The following is a 25,526-nucleotide window of genomic DNA, read 5'->3' as shown; positions in this document are numbered from 1 at the left end:
TTGAGATAATAAAAAAGAAAAAGAGAAAGGAAGAGCCCAGATGTCCATCATTAGGGAAAGATTTGAATAAACTACGATCTACCACCCATGAGGTGCTAAGGTTCTAAAATGTAATATTTTACCTAGAGAGTCAAAAGGCAGCCATGATATAAAAGTAAGTTGGTTACTTAAAATGAAAATATAATGTCACCTCATTAAAAAAAATAATTGTTTCACCTATATCTACATAGATATAACTATAGATTTTTATGAACAGGAAATGTATGGCAGGGTCTACAACAAACTGATAATATTCATTAATTCAGGGGACCAGAACTAAGTGAGGTATAGCAGAGAGAGAAATTATATTAAAAAAAAAACTTTTAAAAAATTCTGGGAGTTCCCGTTGTGGCTCAGCGGTTAATGGACCCAACTAGTATTCATGAGGACCTGGGTTCAACCCCTGGCATTGCTCAGTGGGTAAGGATCCAGCATTGCTATGGCTATGGTGTAGGCCAGCAGCTGCAGCTCCCATTTGACCCCTAGCCTTGGAACTTCCATATGCCCTGGGTATGGCCCTAAAAAGACAAAAAACAAAAAGTAAATAAAAATAAAAATAAAAAAATAAATTCTGTACACCTGCATTCTTTATTCTTTGAATTGTTATAGGAAGTAGACATTCCTCAGGTTGTTTTTGAAGAACAACTCTTTTAGCAAAAAAGTAAAACCACCTTTCTGCTCGGAACCAGTCTGAGTCCTCCGGTGTTCTCAGATTAATTCACAGAATAGCACCTTTTCTCAAAGTGGGGAAGCCAGGCCAACCCAGGGGCTCACCAGCTTGGTCCTCCCTAGGGCCCAGGTGGAAATGCAACTACCTGACTTAGTCACGAGATTCACCCAGCCTGGAGGAAATGGGTATCTCCTCCAAATGCCTGATCTTGGCAGCAAACTAGTATTTCTCAAAGTAGATTTTGTACCCCACCACCTACGGGAGGTGCTTTTCTAACAAAGGTCCTGGTGGTCGCATACACTGGTAGGAATGTTCCATATTCTCTCCCACACTCCCCCAATTTCCTGAGCGTGACAAGCATATCGGCATAGCCAAGGCTCTGACAAGTCCTCCAGGATACAGAACAGCTGTGTGGTCTTGTTTCCCAAATTATTTCACCATGCAACTTTTTTTCACACACAAATATTTTCCTTCCAGGGACATTGTATTCTAAAAAGAAAATCTTAGAAATCTATCTCCAGGTGAAATACTTAATAGTAGCATTCTCAGGTCCTAAGACAAAGATGAGAGAAAAAGAATTTTGAATATAGTGGGGGTTTCTTGGTCCCGTCCAGCTGCCTCCCTCTAACTTACCTACTCTCATCATTCTAAGTAGCCAACTGGACTGTAAATTCTTCCTGGCTAGGGACTTAATAGCACTTCATACAGGACTGAGCATTCAGCTGATGCTTAATAAATGCTTACGGATCAACTCACTCTTTACTCCTTCCAGAGAACATACGTATTTTCCACCCTCCTTGATCCTCATCTCTGGGGGCAGGAGTAGGTGATGGGTGTCAGAACTCTCAAGGAGAGAAGGGGGCCTTCCATTTGTACATGTAGAACCCAAGGATGTCAAAGCATTCATGAATCCCCATAGCAGGTGGGTCTATTCCTCGGATGATAAGACAGCTCCCCCACAGTCTCTGCCCCACTGCAAGCCGAGCCAGACCAAGCCTTACTGTGCTGTCCTGAAGGTACTGCTCCCAGATCCCAGCTGTCAAGCCGTGTCCAGCATCGCAGGGCAAGTCCGGAGACACTATCATGTGATTGACGAGGGCTGACAGGTGGGTCCTCACGGTGGACAGGTGTCTGCAGTAGGCAAGCCCTGCCAGGGGAGGGAGGGAAAGTGTCACAGTTCACCACCCTCACCTTGTCTCAGAAAGTCTCCAAAGTGCTGTCCTACTCACAGTCTTACTGAACCCTCGTGACCAGCAATTGTCATCATCCCCCTTTTCCAGATAAGAAAGGTGAGCCTTCGAGGGGGCAAAGTCACTTGCTGGCTTAACTACTTAATAGCCCTAGGATCCTGGGGAAGTCATGTCACCTTTCTCAGCCTCAGTCAGGATGATACCACCTCCTCTACTGGAAACCAAGGCATTTAACTCACAGGTAGGAAAGGGCCAGTGACTCTGTGCCTTGGGATGCCTCCAATCCACACCAAGAGAAAGGGATGGGAGAGAAGTGCAACTCTTGTTCAAACTGCAGCTGGATAAAGAAGGCCCTGGCAAGTCAGGAGCTGGGGATATGCTGAGGGCACCTGCTTTGTTTTCAAAGATGGCCCTGCCACCCTTTACCTGCTCCACCTTGGGCACCTGGACGGTACAATCCTGGCACTTAGAAAGCACTCAGCAATACTGGCCTGTATTTGTGCTTACCCAGCTGCTTCCATCTGGCTCCCTGATTCCACCTTCTCATCCTCAAGTCCCAGAGAAGACCCTGGACCTCTGGAGCCCAATCACTCACCTCAATCAACAACACGGATAATCGTGACAATTATGATGATGATGATAAAATAGCTGACACCTATATAGCACATATGCTGCTCCCAAGGAGCTGTTTCCAGCGCTTACACACTCTTAGACAACTTAGCTGGTTCTCACTACAACCCTATGAAGCAGGTACTTTTTTTTTTTTTTTTTTTGCTTTTTAGGGACACACCTGTGGCATATGAAAGTTCCCAGGCTAGGGGTCGAATTGGAGCTAAAGCTGCCAGCCTATACCACAGCCTGAGCAACACCAGATCCTTAACCCACTGAGTGAGAACAGGGATCGAACCTGCATTCTTATGGATACCAGTTGGGTTCATAACATGCTGAGCCACAAAAAGAACTCCATGAAGCAGGCACCCTTACCAGGCCCATTTTATACGTGGGAAAACCAAGGCATAGTCCATGTGCATCAGTTGCCCAGGTCATGTTGCTAGGTGTGGAGTTGGGATCTAAATGCAGGCTGTCTGGCTCTAGAACCTAGGCTCTCAACCACCAGCAGGGAGGGGCCGCGTCTGACAACATCAAGCCCATCTCGACCCTCATCCTTTCTTCCTGGAAGCTCTTCCATTGTGGTTTCATAAATACTCGCCCAGTGCCTCCTCCGTGCCAAGCCCTGCATTAGGCGCTGGGGATGGGTAATAACAGAACAGACAAAACCTCCATACTGGGGAGTTCACACTTTCCCTGTCTCTCCACGCAGATACAACCTGCACTATTATTTTGCAGGCCTAGGCAGGATGAAGCAACACTTTTCTAGAATTCCTGAAAATATACACGTTTTATCTTCTCCATCTAACTTGTGAGGTGGGAGAAATAAAACCTGCTAAGAATCAACATTGCAGAGGGGAAAAACAGTCTTTGCCATCAGGCAGGGCTGGGTTTGAGTCTCAGCTCTACTGCTTATTAGCTGTGTGACCTAGGGCAATTCACTTTGCCTTTCTGTGCCTCAGTTTCCTCATCTGTTAATTGGAAATAATCACAGTACCTGTATTATGAATTTAGTTTTTGAATTCTTGGGAAGGGATCGGGCCACCTTACTTACTCTTCTACTTCTGCCTATAGGAGAAAGGAACTAATATTTACTGAGCATTGACTGCATGCAATGCTAGGTGTTAGGGTTTTACACGCGCCTCCCTTCCAATCCTGAAAACAAACCTTCTAAAGTGGGTACTGGAGGAGTTCCTGTTGTGGCACAGTGGTTAACAAATCCGACTAGGAACCAGGAGGTTGCGGGTTCGATCCCTGCCCTTGCTCATTGAGTTAAGGATCCAGCGTTGCCGTGAGCTGTGGGGTAGGTCGCAAAAGTGTCTCGGATCCGGTGTTGCTGTGGCTGGGGCGAAGGCCAGCAGCAACAGCTCCAATTAGACTCCTAGCCTGGGAATCTCCATATGCCACGGGAGCAGCCCTAGAAAAGGCAAAAAAACAAAAAAGAAAAAAAAAAAGGGTACTGGAGATGCAATGTTGATGAAACCAAACACCTTCCAGCAAGGAGACCCATTGTTTACTGCTCTCTTTTAGGACCAAGGGAGAAAATTTACCTCCAATCTGTAAATGAGGTAATTGAAGCTCAGAAAGGTTAACCTAGCTTCACCAAAACTAGATATCTAGGAAACAGAGATGCAGAGCCAGGCTCCTTCCCCTGATATTGCTGGCATGCAGTAGGCACTGAATAAATGCTCCCTGGAAAGCACATGGCAAATAAGGCCAATACGCACATCCATAGAAGGCTCTGGAAAGTATCTGGTACTTCATATTGTCACAGAGAAGCTTCAAGGGAGCCCTGAAAGTAAAGAAAAAGAAAGATACAGTATAGAGCCACACACAACCCAGGTTTTCTGGAGAGGAGCATAACTTGTTATCTCTAGGGAGCAGATTAAAACCAGCCAGTCAGGTGGACTATGGGGTTACTACTGTTTCTACCTACATAGCATTTCTGTCCCTTCTTCTGTTTTTCACTTGGGAGTTACTTCCTCTGCAGCTCTGTCCCTATGGTCTTGGTGGAGGTGATTCCACCAGTACACAGCCAGAGCTATCTTTCCCATGGTGACTATGATTTGTAATATTCAAGACAGTGGTGGCTCCATCTGCCAGGCTCTTTAATGGGGAGAAAGCAGAGCCCCCAGCTGACCTATGATAGACACAAAGATGCAGGATACACAATCCCTTGTTGTAATAAACCACTTAGATTTTAGGATTGTTTGTTACAGTGACATAACCTTGTTTATTCTGACCGATACACAAAAGGAAGTTCCAACAGCTAGGACTTTACAAGGCTAGGATTTAACCTAGACATGGATAATTCCATAGCCTATGTTCACCCCTCTGAATTCAGTGCAGGGAAAGAAATGGGCATCTGCAAATCTCTGGTAAATCCTTCCATTCCCTTCCTCTACAGCTCAAGCCCCTCCTACCTCTCATGGTTGCAGCTATTTGTCGAGCCACCATCAGCAGAGCCACTCTGTGAGCAGGATGAGCAGGAGGATTTCCGGGGGCTGGGTTGCCATAGGGATGGCAGGTTGCTCACAGAGACATCCATCAGGTCCTGGGGGACTGTGGTGGGTACAAGGGACAGAGGAAGAGCCGTGGTTAAGCCTATGCGGGTCATGGAAACTTCATCCCAAAGCAAGCAGCTCACCCCCAGACCAGCACAAGGATAGGGAAAGACCCTGAATGTCACAGAAGGAAACAGCGACCCCAATCAGTCTCTGACCCAGGTCCTTGCGCCCATCCAAGCCAATAAAAGCCACCACCAAGATTTTGGACCCCCAGCAGATGGACAGAGCTGATGACAGCTGAAGAGACAGGAAGAGATCAGAGAGTAAGAGACCAGAGCCAAGTAAACAAGCCCAATCCCAGAGCAGGAGGCCAAGCCTCACCATGTTGTCATTCAGCTGTCCTCAAAGGAGGCTGGCAGGAAGGAAGGGGGGCCTGCTGGGGACTTCTGGGCAAGGCTGATGGCCTCAAGTCCCCAGAGGCAGGTCTCATTGGGAGCTCCTGGTGGTGAGATGGAAGGGAGCCTGACTCAACAGGTGAGGCAGGGCACCCAGCGGCCGGGGACCCAGTGGAGTCTCCATTGACAAGCGAGCCTGCGCTGTCCATGGTCCTGAGCCTATAGCTGCTCCAGCAAGAGGCTCAAATACGTTGGCGACCCCACAGAATCATGTGAGGGGCTTGTTAAAAAGCACTATGCCTATACCCCACCCTGACCTACTGGATTACAGCCTCCTGGAGATATAGCCCTTGACCATGAGTTTCAAAAACAGTTTTGAGGGAGCAGACACATTTAAGAACCAAAAAGACACAAATGATCTCCTAACTCTTGGGCACTGGTGGTTCTTGATCAATTGCTCCCAAGAATATAGCACTTATAGTTTCTCTTACTGTTTTCTTTCCCAGCTCCATGAAAATCACAGTATCTGCAAGGCTTCAGAACAAATATACTGGTGACCCAGGCATTAAAATTTCTACAGGTAATTTCCTGGATTCTTGGTGCAAAAAAAGATTTTTTTTTTTTCTCTAGGACAGTGTTCATAAATATTTTCTGTAAAGGGCCAAGTAGAAAAATGTTTTAGAGTTTGCAAGCCATCTGGTTGCTATCATAACCATTCAACTCTGCTGTCCTAGTTCAAAAGTAGCCATAAGAGAAATGCAAGCAAATGAGCATGGGTATGTTCTAATAAAACTCCATTTATGGACACCATAATGTGAATTTCAAATTGTATTCATGTGTCACAAAGTATTACCCTTTTGATTTTTTACAATTATCTAAACATGTAAACACCATTCTCAGTTCATGGGCTGTACAGAATGAGGGTGGATCTGGCTTGCGGACCATAGTTTGCCAAGCCCCGTTTTAGGAAATTAAGGCAGGTACACATTTGTCCCATGAGCCATGCCACCTCAAGGATTACTGGCAACACCTGGCCTGTTCCTTTGGGCACTAAGGGAGGGAGAGCTACGGACCTGGCCCTACTAGTCGTCACAGCTCCATAGCTGACAACAATCAATAAGAGAATAAAAAGCTGCTTACAGAATGAGGTTCCTGAGGTCACCAAAAATGGCTTGTTAACCTCATCCTCACGTAGACTCACCAATGAGCTGGTCAAGAAAGACCAGTAAGCCCCTGTAAAATGTTCTAGGAAAACATCCCAGTTCTCAGCCAATCACAGGGAAAGTACTGATCAGTTTCACCCAGGTATGGCAAGCATACCTCTCACCTCCAGCCCCTCACATCCTTGCAGGCATCACCCATGGGTCCCTCTGCTACTGAACACACAACACTTTAACCTGTGTCCTGCAGTGTGGAGGCAGGACAGCGTGGAGAAATCAATTTTTCTCCTGCCTCCATCTCCTCCAGGACTAAGACTCAAATGACAACATGGCAGAGGTGGCCAGCACCCAGCCCCAGGGATTTGGGGTTAGCCCAGACATTACTGGGGGGCTGCTGTTTCAGGATCGATGTGGGGAGGGTGGTGTCCCATCTGGTTTGTGCCCACCGACTCCCCCTGGCCACCACTAACACGGACCGGCCCACAGGAACCACCATCCAAGCAGTGCCCACGGAGACAGGGGAAGTGCTGCCCAAGGGGTCAGAAGCAACTTAAGAGACAAAATAAAAAGCAATGGTGAATGGAAGGTCTGTGATGGGTGGAACATTGAAAAAGAGGGAAGAACCAACTCCCTAGGGCTTGAACCTTTCCCCTACCCTGTTCCACACAGTTCCCATGGATTGTGCTTGATTAGAGGAAGAAAGAATGCTGACATTTATAAAGTGCCTATTATGTGCCAAGTGCCATGCTCTGCAAGGACTGCCTTATCCCTAATGACCCTGCAAAGAATGCATTTCTTTTCATATTTTTGCAGAAGAGAAAACTGAGGCTCAGAATGATGACACACTTACCCAAAGCCTCATAAGGTAGTCACTGGCATAGGTGGTCTTTTTTTTTTTTTTTTCTTTTGTCCTTTTTTTAGGGCCGCACTTGAGGCATATAGAGGTTCCCAGGCTAGGGGTCTAATCGGAGCCGCATGCCACAGCCACAGCAACGCCAGATCTGAGCCTTGTCTGCAACCTACACTACAGCTCATGGCAATGCTGGATCCTTAACCCACTGAGCAAGGCCAGGGATTGAATCCGCAACCTCATGGTTCCTAGTCGGATTCGTTAACCACTGCGCCACGATGGGAACTCCCATAGCTGATCTTTTTGACTAAAGTCCTCCCTTCTCTTCCCACCAACAATAGCTGTCACTTACTGAGCTCAAGTCCTATCACTATCCCCTTTTACAGACTGGAAGACTGAGGCACAGAGATTTCAAGCAGCATGTCCAAGACCATCCAACTAATAAGTGGTAGAGTGGGGCTTCCAGCCCAGAGGATCAGACCCTGTGATCCTGTTCATACTCTCCAGCTGTTTTCCCATTGGCTGTTGTCTTCCCAAACCATCTTCGCCCTAGATCAGCGATTCTTAACTGGGGTAATTTTAGCCTCCCAAGGGACTCTTGGTGATGTCTGGAGATGTTTTTGGTTGTCAAAACTTGAGAATTAACTCTATTTGTAACTAACATCTACTGTTAGAAGGCAGGGATGCTGCTCAACATCTTACATTGTACAAGACCCTGTCCCCTTCCACACACAAACAATGAATTATTCAGCCCCAAATGTGAACAGTGCCGAGTCTCAGAAACCCTGCACTGGCCAGTACAAATCCAATGTGAGCCAAATGCATAATTTAAAATTTCCTAGTAGTCACACTAAAAGGGTAAGAAGAAACAGGTGAAATCAATCTCAACACTATACCCCAAATGTTATCATTCTAATATCAAATCGATGTAAAATTATTAATGAGATATTCTGCATTCTTTCTCTTGGTACAAAGTCTTCAAAATCCAGTGTGCATCATATGCTTACAACACATCTTTTTTTCTGTGTGTGTGTGTGCTTTTTTAGGGCCGCATCCATGGCATATGGAGGTTCCCAGACTAGGGGTCTAACCGGAGCTACAGCTGCCAGCCACAGCAACATGGGATCCAAGCCGCATCTGTAACCTACACCACAGCTCTCAGCAATGCCAGATTCTAAATTGAGGCCAGGGATCGAACCTTCAACCTCACGGTTCCTAGTCTGATTCATTTCTGTTGCGCCATGACAAGAACTCCAAAGACTTGGATTTTTTTTTTTTTTTGTCTTTTTAGGGCCACACCCATAGCATATGGAGGTTCCCAGGCTAGGGGTCTAATTGGAGCTACAGCTGCCAGCCTACACCACAGCCACAGCAACGCCAGATCTGAGCCACCTCTGCAACCTACACCACAGCTCACGGCAATGCCAGATCCTTAACCCACTGAGTGAGGCCTGGGATCAAACCTTCAAACTCATAGGTACTAGTCAGATTTGTTTCCACTGAGCCATGACAAGAACTCCTACCACACACCTCAATTTGGATGAACCCCATTTCAAGTGCTCGGGATCAGATGTGGCTCTTGCCTCCCATACCAGATGGTGCAGAGACAGTTTTTGAGACAGAAGGGTCTGGATACGCCCTTCTGGAAATGTCAGTTTATGAGCCTGCCTAAATGCTTTAGAACTTGTCTTTGCCTCCGCTGTGTACAAGGTGCAGGCACAGAAACAGGTGGTGGAGACAGGGATGAGAAGACACAGAAAGGGGTTTTGAAATATCTGTGGCCACATCTTCCCTCCCACAGGGAGAAACTCTTCTCTCTTATTATTTAAGGCAGGCATCTACAAACTTTTTCTGCAAAAGGCCAGACAATAAATGTTTTTGGCCTTGTGGGCCATGCAGTCTCCCTCCCAGCTATTCAACTCTGCAGTGATGGCTGAAAAGCAACCAGTGGATGGACTGGGTCATGTTCTAATAAAACTTTACTTACAAAAACAACCAGAGGGCAGAATTTGGCCCATAGGAAGGGGTTTTGCTGATTTCTGATTTAGGTACTTCTTCAGAAAGGACTTTATAGGCCTCACAGATGAAAACTATAATGTGATTGTTTTATTAACTGTGTAGGGCCCAGAGTCCTAAGAAAATCAACCAAATATGGGGGTCACCATTTCCACCAGTCTGAGTCTGCCCCTGAGGATGAAAGGAGTGAAACCACAATGCCCTACCCAACCTCCCAACAAAATAATCTGCATGGACTGGTTGTAAGAGGCACAAACTCTGGAGTTAGACCACCTGGGTTCAAATGCCAGCCACGTCAAGCATTAGCTGTGCAACCCTTGACCAGTTTCTTAACCTTTCTGAGCCTCCGTTTTCCTCCTCTGAAGAATGAGGGGTGGTAATGACAATGGTACCTGCCTGGGAGGGCTGTGCTGAGGATTAAGTGAATCAAGACATGGAGAGAGGCCAGAAGTGGGCTTGGCATACAGTGGCACTTAGTACGTGAGACCTACCACTGCTCCCTGGGCATTTGTAAAGTGTGAGATTAGGCATCCGATGTTTCATTGAACTCACTTCTAAGAATATGATCCTGGGTGGGTCATGCTATTATCCCTATTTTCTAGACAAGGAAATGAGGCCCAGAGAAGGCCAGACACTTGGCCACCCTGCAGTGGCAGACTTGAAAGCAGTGAGGTGCTCTTTTCCCCAGAGGACACTTGGCAATGTATGGAGACATTTCTGTTTGTCACAACTTGGCGTTGGTGGCGGGGGCAGATTTGCTTCTTGGCAGCTAGTGAGTGGATACCAGGGATGCTGCTTAACATCCCACAGTGACCAGGACTGCCCTTAACCATAAAGAAGTAGTCCGTCTGGGAGTTCCCACAGTGCCTCAGCGGAAATGAACCTGACTAGGATCCATGAGGACAAAGGTTCCATCCTTGGCCTCGTTCAGTGGATTAAGGATCCGGCGTTGCCATGAGCTGTGGTGTAGGTCACAGATGCGGCTCGGATCTGATGTTGGTGTGGCTGTGGTGTAGGCCGGCAGCTGTAGCTCTGATTCAACTCCTAGCCTGGGAACTTCCATATGCTGCAGGGGTGGCCCTAAAATGACAAAAAAAAAAAAAAAAAAGAAAGAAAGAAAGAAAAAGAGAAAAGAAAAGAGAGAGACCCTGTTCTAACACTAAGTTAGTTGGGGTTTCCTCAAAGGCAGATAAGGATTCCAGTGCAAGTTGGGAGATGCTCCCAAGAAGCACAGGTAGGGTAGAGGTGAAGGGAGTAACAGACTGGTTGCCATGTAGGCTACCACTACGGGCAACTAGTGCTTGATCTCGTGGGGGGACCTTTAGGACATGTGCAAGACACACATTTCACTGTGTTTTCACCCAGGGGTGAAGGAGTTGAGGTGTTTATACCCAACTCCTGCTGGTCACTGGCTAAGGGCTGCTCCAGGTAGGCACCGATTATAACCCATCCCGCCTGCGTGCAGAAGGGAGCTTGGTGGCTGGAGACACCCTCAGACAAAAGGGCAGGAAGGCTGGCAGCTGGCTGCGTACACTGAGGGTATGGGCGGGTGCAGTTAGCATCAGCTCTGCAGACACAGGCAGGGCCACGGCAGGCTAACATGGGTGATCCCCAAATAAGTAAGACATTCACCAGCCTGGATCCCAGCAAGAGCTTACAATTACTTGTTGGATCAGGCCCCATGGAGCAAGCTGCCTGGGAAGGCAGCCACAAGGCATCTGGCCCCTCTGATGAACCAGCTCTCTGGGGGGCTGTGTGAGCCGTGGTACCACGGAGAGGCTGGGACGACTCCAGACCCTGATTGTGGCCAGAAACAGGCATGGTGATAAACACTTTAGGACACTCTATGGCTCTTAAGGCCACAGGGACATGAGGCTTTGCTCCTAACCGGCCACGAAGGAATACACGGATGAAAACACAGGCTAACCCAAGACCTTACCCACATCCCAGCTCCGACAGCAATGGATGTGAGCCAAAGCATTAAGTGGCCTGGCACAACTAGTCCAACCTCACCAGGGAGAATGACTGCTTTCAAAAGAGCCTCTCACTGCCCGCTGTGGTCACAAAGGGAGTCTCAGAGCCATTATCCATCAAATGGGAACAACAGGGTCACAGAGGGCTAAATAAAAGGAGGTTTATAGAAAGAACCTCTAACTTAACGTGAATTTGTTTAACAGACATCCATACAGTGCTTAATAAAACGCAAGGCCTGGGAGTTCCCTTCGTGGATCAGTGGTTAACAAACTGGACTAGGATCCATTAGGATGCGAGTTCGATCCCTGGCCCTGCTCAGTGGGTTAAGGATCCAGCATTGCCTTGAGCTGTGGTGTAGGCTGCAGACACAGCTTGGATCCTGCATTGCTGGGGCTGTGGCCTAGGCCGGCAGCTGTATTTCTCCAATTTGACCCCAGCCTGGGAACCTCCATGTGCTGTGGGTATGGCCCTAAAAAGCAAAAAACAAACAAACAGAAATGCCAGGACTTCTTCTGAGAACTTTTCAAAAAATGAACTCCTTTCATCATCACCACAGCCCTCTGGTTAAGGATGATCTTGACCAGACAGTTTCCACTCACTAAGCACTTACTTCACGGCAGTCACCATGGGAACTGTTGGACGTATACTATGATCTGGTGCACTAGCACCTCATGCTTCCCCTCCCCTCTGCTGTCTGGACGGCCATGTATTGCAGGCCTACTGTGTGCAAGGCCTCATTCGATGGGCTTCACATTGACCGGCTTATTATTTCACTGAATCCTTACAACAAAACACTGAGGTAAAACAATAATAACAACCACAACACAGTAGCTGCTGACATTTGAATTTCTCTCTGTGCCAAGTGCTTTATCTCACTTGATCCTCGCGAGAGTCCCATGGAAAAGGTGCCATATGGAAATCCCCATTTTACATATGAGGAAACCGAGGCACGGGGGTGTGAAGTGACTTGCTGAAGTTCAACCATGATTCCAGAGACTATGTCACTGCCGCTACCCCATGCCACCTTGCGCCCAGGGACATCTTAGCTAAGTAGAGAGATTATTTGCTTTCATTCGTGGGGGGCAGGGAAACAAGGTCTCAATCTCCTGAATTCAGGTCCCCCTTGCTAGCCCCAGAATCCACATCTCTTGTGGGCTGTTTCCATGTAGCTGAAGTCAATCTCAAGACCAACTAATGGGTGGGCCCCTGGGGCCCAGGACTAGGAAAGCTCACCGAATTCTGACTGCATGCCGGGGTAGATGATCCGGAACACGTAATCCGTGGCCTCGTCATCTTCCTTGTCTGAAGACGTGGATTCGGACGAACCCTGAGGGCTTCGCTTGCGCAGTTTAGGAAATACCTTGCCCTGGAAGAGCACATCCCAATGCGTGGTCCCTGGGACACACCTGTCCCCTCAGCCTGCACAGCTGGAGGGTCTCCTTGGGGCATGCATGAACCCATGCGGCCACATAGGGGGCTGTGAGCAGGAACGGTCACTCCCAATGGCTGATCCCCACTCCAGGCTCCATGGGCCCCCACAGTCACTCACCTTCCCCCGCTGAGACCAGAGTGGCGGGTCCAGCTGCCCGTGAGGGAGCAGCCCATTCTCCAGGCAGGAGAGGAACTGCAGGAGGTGCCCTCCCTTGGGAAAGCGGAAGGGCGGCCTCTGGATCCCGTCCTGGCTGACCAACACCACTGTCCCGCCGCTGTCCACTGCCACCATGAGCCGGCCAGAGGAGACCCAGCAGGAAGTCACTATGAGGCATGGTGATAGGCGCCCCCAGGCACACCCAGCCAGACCCAGGGCTCTTGCTCTAAGGCTCTGGGAAAGGCCTGGGCAGAAGGTCAGGGGCAATTCTCACCTCCTCTGAGTTCCCTACATTCCACCAACCATGGTCATTGACTGGGGAACTACAGGAAAAGGTCAAGAATGTGGCTGGCCTCCCTCCTGTCACCCACCAAAGGAAAAAGATACCCCCAAACACCCTATGTCCTTCAAGTACCCTCTACAAATTGACCAGATCTATTTTTGTATGGAGGTTTTCAGATCCACCCAGGGCAGTAGCTGACTTTCCCTAGCATGTATTAAGCACCAAACTACATATGCACAGCATGTTAAAGGTGTTGCTTTATTATAATACTCAAAAGAGCCCTATGAAGCATACTATTATTGCCTACTTTCAAATGATAAAACTAAGGCTCAGACAGGTTATGTAACTTGCCCAAGGTCACACAGCTGGTGAGTGGCAGAGCCTGGATCTGAACCCAGGTTTGTCTCATTAAATAAGCTTAAAACACTGTGTTTCCTGCCTTGGTGAGGAGGCACAGATTCCTTGCTTTCTAAAGCAAGATGGCCCTCTGCTTGTTCAGAATATACCTTCCTAGGAGTTCCCTTCATGGCTCAGTAGTTAATGAACCTGTCTAGGAACCATGAGAATGCAGGTTCGATCCCTGGCCTTACTCAGTGGGGTAAGGATCTGGTGTTGCCGTGAGCTGTGGTGGAGGTCTCAGACGAGGCTGGGATCTGGAGTTGCTGTGGCTGTGGTGTAGGCAGGCAGCTGTAGCTCCAGTTTGACCCCTTGCCTGGGAACCTCCACATGCTGTGAGTGCAGCCGTAAAAAGCAAACAAAACAAAAATTCTTCCTTGAGCTATAAAGGAGCAGTCTAATTATTAATCCTTGATCTTCAGAGCACTGAACTTGGAATGACAAAGACCTGGATTTGAGACCAGATTGTGGAGCTTAGGAAGTGTATCTTTTGCATCCTGATTCCTCACTTCTAAAATGGGAATGATGGCGCCCCACCACAGGGGTGTTGTGACGATTAAGTAACGGGCATGTCAGTAGTGAGAACCATGCCTGATACATGGGTTTGGTGCTGAGCCTTTAACAAACACTCGCTGATCCTCACAAGAATCCCACGAGTAGGTGCTCTATTATGACCCCTATTTTACAGTGGGGAAACTGAGGTTCAGAGAGGTAAAGTCACTTGTCTGAGGCTGCAAAGGTAATTAGGGGGTGGGGGAGGCAGGTGATCCAGGAAGAACACCCTGCCTCATGCTCTCCCTGAAGTCCCTACCTTGCTGGTGGCAATGCAGGTAGACAATCTCCTCCAGGCGGATGGTCATGGCGTAGTCCCAGTAGACGCTGGAAGTGGAGGGAGGGTTAGGCTTGCAGGATGTCTGCCCAATTCATCATGGGGAAGCCCACACCCATGGGCTCCTCAACCTCCTCACCAGGATCATCTATCCCCAATATCCATGTCCCAGTCTTCGCAGACTATAGCTCTACTTCTTCTGGTCCCAGTATCCCAATTTTCCAAGGAACCCCCCTTCTCCACCCCCAGTCCATGTGGCTAAGGTTGACCTCTCCCAACCTCCACCCCAGGACTCCAGGAATGGGTAATCACCATATGACACTATGTTGTCAGTGTGATTGGTTCACTGCCCACTGTGATTGGTTTAGTGATGGCCCCATGACCTAAGCAGAAGCATTAAGACTCAATAATTGGATTTATGTTAGAAATCTCTGGGAAAGAGATGCAACTTCCTGCTAGGAAAGTAGTGATAAGGAGGACAGAAGTTTAGAAATTTAGGGGACCATGGCAAGAAAAAGCTTGCCTAGGAATGAAGTCAATAGTCAGGAAAGTAGAGCCAAGAGATGGAAAGAGTTTAGGTCCTCATCATTTGAGTTCCTGGACCCAGCCACACCTGGAGCCATCACCCTGGAATTTTCAGTTATGTGAACCAGTGCTTAAGGCAGGTTGAGTCTGGCTTCCTGTCACCAGTGTCTAAGAGTCTTGACTAACTCCAGGCTACCATGTGTCCAGGTGGTTAGAGCAGCCACTCAACAGGGCTGCTGTGTGACTTGAAGGCTTCCATGACCCCCAATTTCTTCTTCTATAAAATGAGGGTAATAATAATATCCACTGCATAGTGTTGCTGTGAGAATTAAATGGAACCACATATTTGAAGGGGTTCAAAACCGTGCTAATACATGAAAAAGTACTTGGTGAATGGTCCCTGTGATTATTTACTTAACGTTTCCCATTTCCAGCTCAACAGCTCAACTGTCTCAAAACAGATTGCCTTTTCCCTTAGAACACAGTGGGCAGTGAGGGCCACAGGAACTTGGGCTTTGTGGCAACCACAGGACTACACTGCTCAGATTTCCTTCAGATCTTGCTGTGGGGAGTGGAGCTGGCCAAAAGCTTCAGAGGCCACCCCTGTGGCTCCACCACCATGTCTGTGCCAAGGTCATGCTTCCCTTGGGCTGCTGTCAGGACTAAGCATGTGGAGGTGCCAGTGTAGGTCTGCTGTTATAGGACAGGGATGCCTCCAATGGTCCATTTTACCCCAGGGATTCCCACCTTATCTGGCCAAGTGCTGTTAGAACTTCAGTACTGGAGATTCTTCTTAGCCAGCCCTCCTTCCTTTCCCCACTCCTTCAGAGGGGTCAGACCAGCTTCATGGTCTAAAGGCTCTGATTGCCTCCTCCCGCTCCTCACTTTTATCCTTCCCAAGTGTCTCTCCCATTACATCTCTCCTGCACGTCTAATCCTATCTAACGTCTGCTTCTCGGAGGACAAAATGAACACAAGCTTCAAGGTCAGACAGAGTTCAAATCCCACCTCTGCCCCCTAAATTCAACCAGTCCCTCCTCCTCTCTGGGCCTCAGTTTCGCTGGATGTGAAATGAGGAAGTTGGAATATAAGCTCTCCAAGGGCCCTTCCTGCACTGGTCTATACCAGAATCAAGCTCATCAGGATCCGTGGAGTGAATGTCCATGGAAGATGGTCAAGTATACAAGCGTTTTCTGAGTAGCAGCCTCTGCAGGGCCCCTCACAAGCCACCACCTCTTAGCCAGGAGATCTCTTCCTGGCTCCCACACCATGCCCATCACATAGGGTTGCAATTGCCTGTTTTCTCCTCTATCTCTTCAAGGGGTGCTGAACTCCTGGAAAGGGACTCGATTTTTGTTCACTTCTACAAGATGCTTAAGAATGCTCAGAATTAACAGTGAATGCTGGATCTTGGGACACTCAGGAAATGAAGCAAGTTTCCAACTATCTCCAGACACCAGCAAGGAGGAGCTCTGTGGTCACAGTCCCTCTGGATTCATCGAAATAACACCGTAGCCCCATGACCTGGATGTCTCTCCAGCTGCCAGCTTCCTACTAAAGCCTTTACATGAATTTTCTTATTGATTCTTCCTGTGGGTGCATATTCAGAGAATCCATTACCACAGCCCCATTTTACAGATGAACAAACTGAGGCTCAGGGAGGTGAAGTTGATTGCCCAAGGTCACTCAGCTGGAAAGGAACAAGAGTTGAGTTTCTGTTTTTATTTTACAGGTTTCAACAGTTTCAAGAGTGGAATTGCTGGGTCATATGGCAAGGGTATAAGAAAATTCCAAACTGGAGTTCCCTGGGGGCCAGCAGGTAAAGGATCTGGTGCTGTCACTGGTATGGCGCAGATTCAATCCCTGGCCTGGGACCTTCCACATGCCGCAGGTGCAGCCCCCCCTTATCCCATCAAAAAAGAAACTTCCAAACTTCCAAAGCAGGTGGATCAGCAGTGATTGGACCCTCACGAGGGTTCCAGTTGCTCCACATGGCAAGGCTGAAACTTGACTCCAGTCTAGTCTAGACTTGACTCCTTTCTAGTGATATTTTCTCTCAAACCTCAGGAAGCCCAGATGGGCAGTTATGATCCTGGTTGTGCAAGAGGGAAGGCTGGCTGGGAAAAGCAGAAAGAGGTTCTGAACCTCCTCAGACAAGAACCCTTATCTTCCTTGTCCCTTGGTCCCCAAAGGGATGCTGGAGCCCCTGGGCACCCCTCTTTTTGCTGACACCCATGCTTCTGACACCTGGCTATTTCTGTTCCACTGAGCTTCAGTCCCAGGCAAAGACAACAAGGACAGATAGGGGTTCAGAGCCCAGAGATGGGGAAGTCCCCAGCCCCATTAGCAGTGACCTTCCAAGTGTGGATTCAGCCTGAACTAAACAGTGAAGCATGAATGATGTACTTCTTCACAAACAGAGGAAAAGATGATGCAGAGAGTCCCGGATGATCTGAGCTGGAGGGAAGATGCTTAGTAACCAATGAGCCCAATGCCTTTCCCAAAAACATTAGCATCAAAAGGCTCCTGCCCACACAAGCCTGGGCTTAGGTCCAACCAACAAACCGGGTGCTTGTGTTGTCAAAAGCTTTGATGTTTGGCAGAAAACATGTCAATGTCTGGGGAGCCTTGGCAGACCCTTGGTGAACCCTTTGCATTTTGGGGACATCATCCTATCCAATCTCTTCATTTGATAGGAAGGGGGAAACTGAGGTGTCCAGGGGGAGAGGAGGAGTGAGGTACCCTGGGTAACCCAGCAAGGTGAGGGCTGAGCAAAGACTTGGTCCCATCACATGTATTTATTCATTTACTTGCGTATTCATTGTCTCTGTCAGTAAAATGTAAACACAGTGCAAACTCTGAAAAGATAGATTTCCCTCTCCTTTTATGTATTTGCTATCTCTCCTGGACCTAGCACAGTATCTAGCACATAATAGGTGCTCAGTTAACATTTGATAAAGGAATCCAGGTCCCCTGACTTCCTTGCTTCGTTTCACAAAGATTATCTGAGCACCTATTTATTATGTGCTATAGTCTGTGCCAGATGCCGGGGAGAAGACGTGAGCAAAACAGCTTGCTTGCCTTCATGGGCCTGAGGTCTAAAGGGCGAGACAGTTGGAACACAAACAGACACAGAGTTATTATGATTTTGTAAATGCTACGAAGGAGATCCGGGGCTCCGTGTGATTCGACCTCAGCGGGGTGGTCAGGGAAGGGGCCATCTTGAGGTTTCAGATGAATAAGCTTCAAGGCCAAGAGCATTTACTCAGCCCCCATACTTTCACTCCCTGAGGGTTTCTCCATCAGAAACTCACAAGTCTGGCTGGAGCTGAAATTATCTGGCTTAGCCAAGGACTGACCGCACCTCCCAGTGACCCTCTCTGAGGACAGATGGTAACTTCTTCCCAGGAAGGGAATGGCTTAGAGAATGGCATTAAAGCCTGGCATTAATCACACTGAGGCCAAACATTGAATAGAACATGGGGTAGGGGTTGGGGGAGTGTAGGGAAGGGATGGACTTGGAAGTTTGGGATTAGCGGATGCAAACTATTACATAGAGAATGGCTAAACAACAAGGTCCTGCTGCGTAGCACAGGGAACTATATTCAATGTGTGGAGATAAACCATAATGGAAAAGACTATAAAAAAGAATGTATATACATGTAACTGAATCACTTTGCTGCACAGCAGAAATCAATACAACACTGTAAACCAACTGTATTTCAATTTAAAAAAAAAAGGAATACCTGTCTTTAATTTGAAAAAAAATATTAAACAGAATGCAATAATGCTATTCTGGTTACATCCCTTGGAAGAGTCCTTAATACCTACATACATACATCTCCTATAATCCCATGATGTCTGCAGCTGTAGGATTTATGCAGGGGAGAGGGGATGCAGGGATGGCTGTTAGGGCTGTGTGATAGATACTTGAGTTCTGTCTATTTTTATGCTAGAAATTCCTTATAATCAAAATTTTAAAGAAATCAAGAAAATGTACTATAAAAATAGGACCTGATGTGGACTGAGAGCAGCAAAACCCATTGCTGCTCTTTCCCACCAGCAGCCAAGACTCGTCCAGCTGAAAGCATTGGGCTGGCTGCATCTCTGCACGGTGGTTTCCCTGTGTTTTTCTTAAGCTTCCCCTAGTCATGCTGGAATACAGGGGAGCTCAGGCAGGGAATCCCTGGCCCTCAGGTTTCTTTGGAGCATGACTTCAAGGGCTTTGCTGGTCTTACAACTTGCAGGGCATCACAAGAGATGCAGTCCAGGACCAAACATTCACACCCACCACCTCTGCCCCCCTTCTGCACTGAGTGATGGAGAAGGTGGCAGGAGACTGGGGACTATTGGCCATTTGTGAGCTTAGGAGATCTTTGTTACCACTTCTCTCCCCGGGTGGCGTTTTGCTCAGTTTGCCTGACTCATACCCTAAGCTTCCAGTCAGTTCCCAGATCCTCTTGAGTTACCCATGAGGCCACAGCTGCTGGGAGGCTGGGACAAGCGGTCATAACAACCAGACAGACAGAGCAGGGGCAGGGGCCCAGCACAGAGGACAGGGCACACACTTTGCTGTGTCAAGGGGAGAGACCAGGAGGATGCACAGTGGAAGAGAAGTGGTAAGTGCCTTACCTCTTCTCATAGTCCAGGTCCCCCATAGACCCGTTCATCAGCTGGTTGGGCGTCCACTTCAAAGTCATGACGTCAGCTGTCTGGTGCAGGGACAGGTACCCTGGGACAGCCTCCATGTCGTCCCTCTGCAGGGAAGGGAGGACCCAGGCCTGGTTTTAGTGCCGGCCTCACAGTGGATGTGGGCCCTGGCCTAGGTGACTACAGGAGACACAACCAGAACTAAGAAGCTGGCTCTTTCCTTCCAAGGCCTCCAGGTGGCCATGCTAAGCAAAGCTGTTTTCAGCCAACCACCAGGATGGGTTTGGTCCTAGAGTCTAGCTGTGAGGCCACCTACCCAACACTTTCATGTGGTCCAATGGCCCCAGTGCAAGGCTGGGGCCAGGGCAGGGGGATCTTAAGCACCAGGAAGGGGCTCTGTCCTTTCCACGACACCCTTTCCAAAACAGAAGGCATATATCTGTTGTTACTTTGGCCAGGCTTAAGTGAGAAAGAGATAGCAGCCGGGTTCTATGTCCCATCCCACCAATATTATCCAGAAACCCCCTCCCCCAATACCCCCACCACACTCCCCACCCAGCAGCTCTATCCTCTGCCTTCCCAATTTGCCTGCAGGGCTTCTTACCTGCTCTGTTTTATTCCAAGTGAGGTGTGGTGGAGGAGGCTGTCTCCGGGCCTCACACATAAGAAGCAGCCCTCCTCCCCTCCCCTCAATTCATCTCCACAACACACGAAGAGAGACAACCAACATTTACTGAGCACCTAGGGTGTACAACCAACATTTACCGAGCACCTAGGGTGTACAGAGCATGTCATCTCAATTTTACCACCCCCACCTGCAACCCCAGGAGGAAGCATCCTTACTGTATTTCATCAATTCTAAGATGCACAATTGTCTTTCACATGTCCATGCACCTGCAGTGGGGGTGCCTCTTATAATCAGTGGCATCTTACCACTGTGACATAGTTGTCTTTGCCTGATCTCATACAAACTCAGTTACAGCTATCTGTACTGCTGTCACTTCAATTAAGTTTTGTGCAGCGGTTGGTACTTCACATGTGGTGGACAGGTGTTTAAAGATCTTGAAAAAGATTAGACTGAGATCTGAATAGAAAAGTGATTATGTACATGGGAAGGCTAGGTACAGAGCAGTGGAGGACTAATATTTTATCTGTTAAGCTGCCACATCAGTCACCACCACAAGGATGCCCACTACTCTAGGTTTTCTTGTATAGCAACAATCAAGAGGAAAGGCTGCACCTCCGGTCCTCTTGATCAGAGGTCTACAAGCTTTTTCTGTAAAGGGTCTAATAGGGAATAATTTTGGCTTCGTGAGCTATACAGGTTCTGCTGCAGCCACTCAATTCTGCCATTATAGTGTGAAAGCAGCCATATGCAATACATAAACTAATAGGCATGGCTGTGTGCCAATAAAACTTATTAACAAAAACAAGTGGAGGGCGACATTTGGCCCACAGGCTATAATTTGCTGACGCTTTCTCTTGATGGGACAGAAAACTATATTAGATAGAAAAATAAAGACTGTGATGACTCGGAGTCAAAAAGTGATACAAAAGATTGGAATCCTGGAATGTGAAGAAGTTTTGAGACTTTCTTAACTAATGTACTTCAATTCTATTTTCCCTTATGTGCACTTAGAAGCATAATGCATGCTTTAAAAAAATAATTTCTTTTCTTTTCTTTTTTTTTTTTGGTCTTTTGTATTTCTAGAGCCACACCCGTGGCATGTGGAGGTTTCCAGGCTAGGGGTTGAATCAGAGCTATAGCCACCAGCCTATGCCACAGCCACAGCAATGACAGATCAGAGCTGCACGTCTGAGGTCTACACCACAGCTCACGGCAATGCTGGATCCTTAACCCACTTTGCGAGGCCAGGAATCGAACCTGTATCCTCATGGATGCTACTCAGATTCATTTCCACCGAGCCAAGACAGGAACTCCAAAAAAAAAAAAAAGATTTCTAAATAAGTCTAAAAGACCTCTTCCAAAAAGCATAAAATAAAATTTCAGGAGTTCCTTTCATGGCTCAGTGGTTAATGAACCCATCTAGGAACCATGAGGTTGTGAGTTTGATCCCTGGTCTCGCTCAGTGGGTTAAGGATCCGGTGTTGCTGTGAGCTGTGGTGTAGGTCGCAGACGCAGCTCAGGTCCAGCATTGCTGTGGCTGCAGCTGTGGCTGGTGCCTACAGCTCCGATTACACCACTAGCTTGGGAACCTCCATATGCTGCGGGCACAGCCCTAGGAAAGACAAAAAAATCCAAGTAGTGAGAAAACACTGTATATAGTTTCATAGCATTTTAAATTTCCTGTAGCTTGTGTTAAAAAAAAATTATGCATCATAAATTCATGGTTTTTAGGTTTGAGGAAATAGGATCTCATGCCACTGAGATGCAAATACTGAGACTCTGAGGGAGAAGTAACTTGCTCAGGGTCACCTGGTGATGGCAACTGTGAGGGCAGAGCTGGAGTGGCTGACAGCTCTCCCACTGCCTCCTCCCAGCTGAGCTCAAATATGCTGATCCCAACAGTCCAGAGAGGGGACAGCAAAGGAGGTATCACGTGGGGGGTAAGGCCTGCACACCCCTTGCTCATCACCTACCCCTGGGGCCTCACCCAGTGTTGGGGCATAGAGGGTGATTGGTAAGTGTATAGATTCTGGCATTTGCTGGCCTGAATTCAAATTGTAACCCTGCCCCTTACTTCCCCTGATATGGGCTTCAGTGTTATCATCTATGCCAATACTACTTAGAATGGTTATTGTAAGATTTAAGTGAGTTAATACACTTAAAAACACTTAGCACAGAGCCTGATACATAGAAAGCACTCCATAAATATTAGCTGTAAAGATGTTCATTTTGATACCCTATACATCCAGAGCATAGCAGGTTCAGTATAAATGTTTGCTGAGTGAGCAATAAGAGAGAATAATGGATAGATGGCTGGCTAGACAAGTGGATGAATAGATGGACTAGAAAACAAATGGACAAATGGATGATAGATATGAAGATGGATGGATAAGGATAGATGGTTATAATGATGGGTAGATGGATGGATGGATGGGTGGTAGGGTGGATATAAATACAGGCAGATGAATAAAAGGATGGTGGGTAGATGCATGGATAGGGCAATGAGTGAATACAGAGACTGGCAGAGAGTTGACTGGCTGGCTGGGTAAAGACACTGACAGATGGACAGATGAATGGATAGAAGGAAATGTCCTATGATAAAAAGGTAGAGAGATGGAGATATTGACAGATGGACGACTAGAAGGATGAGAAGATGGAGGGATGGATAAATGGATAAACAACCTGGCACCAGAGGGAACTCCTCTGTAACCTGGAGTCACACCTCCCAGTGGAAGAACCAGGCCCAAGATGAACTCTCACCGGCTGGACCAGAACATTGTTCTTGCCATAGAGCAGGGTGGCCCGGGAGTTCTGGTGCAGGGACTCTACATAGTCACGGGCAGAGAGGGACGGCCGGTCATCCATGCTGCTACTCGAATGCCTCTTCTGGATCTGGCAACATGAGAGGATGTGGCAGATGAGGTCTGGATAGACCCCACCCCACTGCCCACCTCCACGCCAAGTCCAGAACACAGCCAGACTCCCTCCTAGGGCCCCACCACCCACCCGACTCACGCAGAGGGCAGGACGCTTAGTGGGTGAGTCCTGCCGCAGGTGCGAGCTGTGGATACGGTGCCTCTGGACCAGCTCGTCGGCAGAGGGATCCGTCCAGAAGTGATCAGAGGTCTTCATCTTGGTGTACTCCAGGGCGCAGGGCCCCACTACGGGGCAGACGGGGCTGGGATCCCATCACCCCGGAAAGTCCGCCTTCCCTTATACCATCAGATGGACCACTTAATTCACCACCCCTCCCCTCCAGGCCGCTAGCATGCCCAGGGTCCTGCTAAAGAGACCAGAACATGACCCTGAAAGCAAGAGGCAGGGAGCAATTTTGAAGGGGGAGGCTGGAGGGAGGCGAGAGGCCCTTGGGAGGTGCCCCTGCTAGGCAAGACCACAGATCCAGATGAGGCTCAGGGCACTGGACCACTTACCTAACAAAGAAGCAAGGATGGGGCCGTCCACGGGGTCCATCAGGAGAGCTTCCTTCTCGTAATACTTACTAGTGAGAGGAAAGGACATGCAGGTTGGGATGGCGACCAGCAGAGGGCGCACAACTGACTACAGCCTGGTGGTTAAAAGCAGACAGACTGGATTCAAGGCCCCTTTGATCACTCAGCTCTGTGAGCCTCAGCTGCCCCATCTGTAAAATGGGGATAATAATAATATCTCATAAGGCTATCAAAGAAAGTCAGAGACGGACAACCGATGCAAGGCACTTAGCACAGTGTTTGGCTTGTAACTGCTTAATCTGTGGCTGTGAAAAAGCCCTATGAGAGTCATGAATAATCATTAGAAGGCCCGGCTGGTCTGTCAGCCTCTACTGCATCTTCCATTTCAGATGAGAAGTTGCTTAGAGGCTCAGATGATGTCAGACCTTCTAAGTTTTTTTTTTTTTTTGTCTTCATTTTTGGCAGCCCTGCGACATATGGAGCTCCTGGGCCAGGGATCAGATCTGAACTTCAGTAGCCACCTAAGCCATGGCTATGGCAACACTGGATCTTTAAGACACTGTGCCAGGATGGGAATCAAACCCGCGTCCCAGCGCTCCCAAAACACTGCCAATCCTGTTGTGTCACAGCAGGAGCTCCCAGACATTCTAAGATTACTGACGCAGTAAAATGCTTTTTAGCTGTGGTGTGCCTTCAAAAGCTATACTAACAGGGCTTACCATTTAGATAACTAATGCAGACAACATTGGCCTGACATGTTCAAACACAACCCCCTGCCTCTCTCTGACTCTTCCAAATAACCTGCGATGCCATCAATACAATGTTTGTGGTGAGTGGCTTTGGTTTCTTGTTCACTGGGGTTGTTGGGTACTGGTTTCTAAATCTTTGCAAACTCATACAGTCTAGGAACTAACAGAATTTCAGAATTGGAAAGGACCTTTTTCTGACCTCCTGAGGTATCTCAGGCCCAGAGAGGGTAAATGACTTGCTGGAGGCCACACAGCAGGTGGATGTGAGCTACAGTCAGCCAGCTTGGCTCTTCTTCCCATCCTGTGGCAGAGGATGAAGAACACAGGCCCTGAGTAGGAGCCCAGCTTGGCTACTCTCACTCTCACTGTGTGTCCCTGGGCAGGTGACTACCTATCTGAGCTTCAATGTCCTCAGCTATAAAAAGTGAAGGATGACAGAACTCACTTGGGTTGTTGGGAGAAGTAAGCATCCAACTTGGTAACAACATGATTGTAAATTTATCCCAAAGAAATCTTCAATCAGCCAGAATATTAGCTGAGGCAGAATCTATATGCCCTGGACATGCTCAATATCAAGTTTATCGATTGTGGTATTAGATCTAAAGATAATACTTCAAGATATGTTCCGGTCTACCAGTAGGTTTTTTATTCCAAAAAATCAGAAGTTGTATGATCATAATTTGAAAATAGTGCCTTAAAAATAGCAGGTAGGGTTAGGAGTAAGATTTGACTACAAAGAGTAGCCCGAGGGAATTTCTTTGGGGTGACGGGTTTCTTTAGAACAGTTCTGTATTTTGAGTGTGGTACTGGTTATATAAAAGTATGCATGTGATAAAATTTCAAAGAAATATACAGCAAAAAAAAAAAAAAGACTGTAGTGTAGTCAACAGTGTCGTGTCAATGGCAATTTCCTGGTTTTGAGACTTGCACTGCACTTACACAGGATGTTAGCGCTGAGGGTAGGTGAGAACACTGTACTGTTGGAACTTCTATGTGAATCTAAAATCCAAAATGAGGGG

The 25,526-nt window shown here is 47.8% G+C and overlaps 1 protein-coding gene across 6 annotated transcripts in view; it reads right to left on the bottom strand.

Annotated features, from left to right (window-relative positions):
- The window catches only part of SGSM1 (small G protein signaling modulator 1), a 91,891-nt gene that overhangs the window by 30,666 nt on the left and 35,699 nt on the right, over positions 1-25,526 (bottom strand). For 2 of the 6 annotated variants that reach the window (XM_047760514.1, XM_047760520.1), the window contains exons 6-16: positions 23,741-23,808; positions 23,316-23,470; positions 23,070-23,201; positions 19,664-19,788; positions 14,489-14,556; positions 12,960-13,123; positions 12,644-12,776; positions 6,955-7,119; positions 4,932-5,070; positions 4,236-4,300; positions 1,711-1,856 (exon numbers count right to left, since the gene is read on the bottom strand). In XM_047760514.1, coding sequence (XP_047616470.1) covers positions 1,711-1,856; positions 4,236-4,300; positions 4,932-5,070; positions 6,955-7,119; positions 12,644-12,776; positions 12,960-13,123; positions 14,489-14,556; positions 19,664-19,788; positions 23,070-23,201; positions 23,316-23,470; positions 23,741-23,808 — 1,360 coding nt within the window. The remainder of the gene's footprint in view (positions 1-1,710; positions 1,857-4,235; positions 4,301-4,931; positions 5,071-6,954; positions 7,120-12,643; positions 12,777-12,959; positions 13,124-14,488; positions 14,557-19,663; positions 19,789-23,069; positions 23,202-23,315; positions 23,471-23,740; positions 23,809-25,526) is intronic. The other 4 variants (XM_047760515.1, XM_047760516.1, XM_047760517.1 and 1 more) reach the window with 4 other exon arrangements.

This window comes from Phacochoerus africanus, chromosome 15 (genome assembly GCF_016906955.1).
Source record: "Phacochoerus africanus isolate WHEZ1 chromosome 15, ROS_Pafr_v1, whole genome shotgun sequence".
NCBI lineage: Eukaryota > Metazoa > Chordata > Mammalia > Artiodactyla > Suidae > Phacochoerus > Phacochoerus africanus.
The sequence above is the reverse complement of the archived record's forward strand: the minus strand, read 5'-3'. Positions and strand labels throughout refer to the sequence as shown.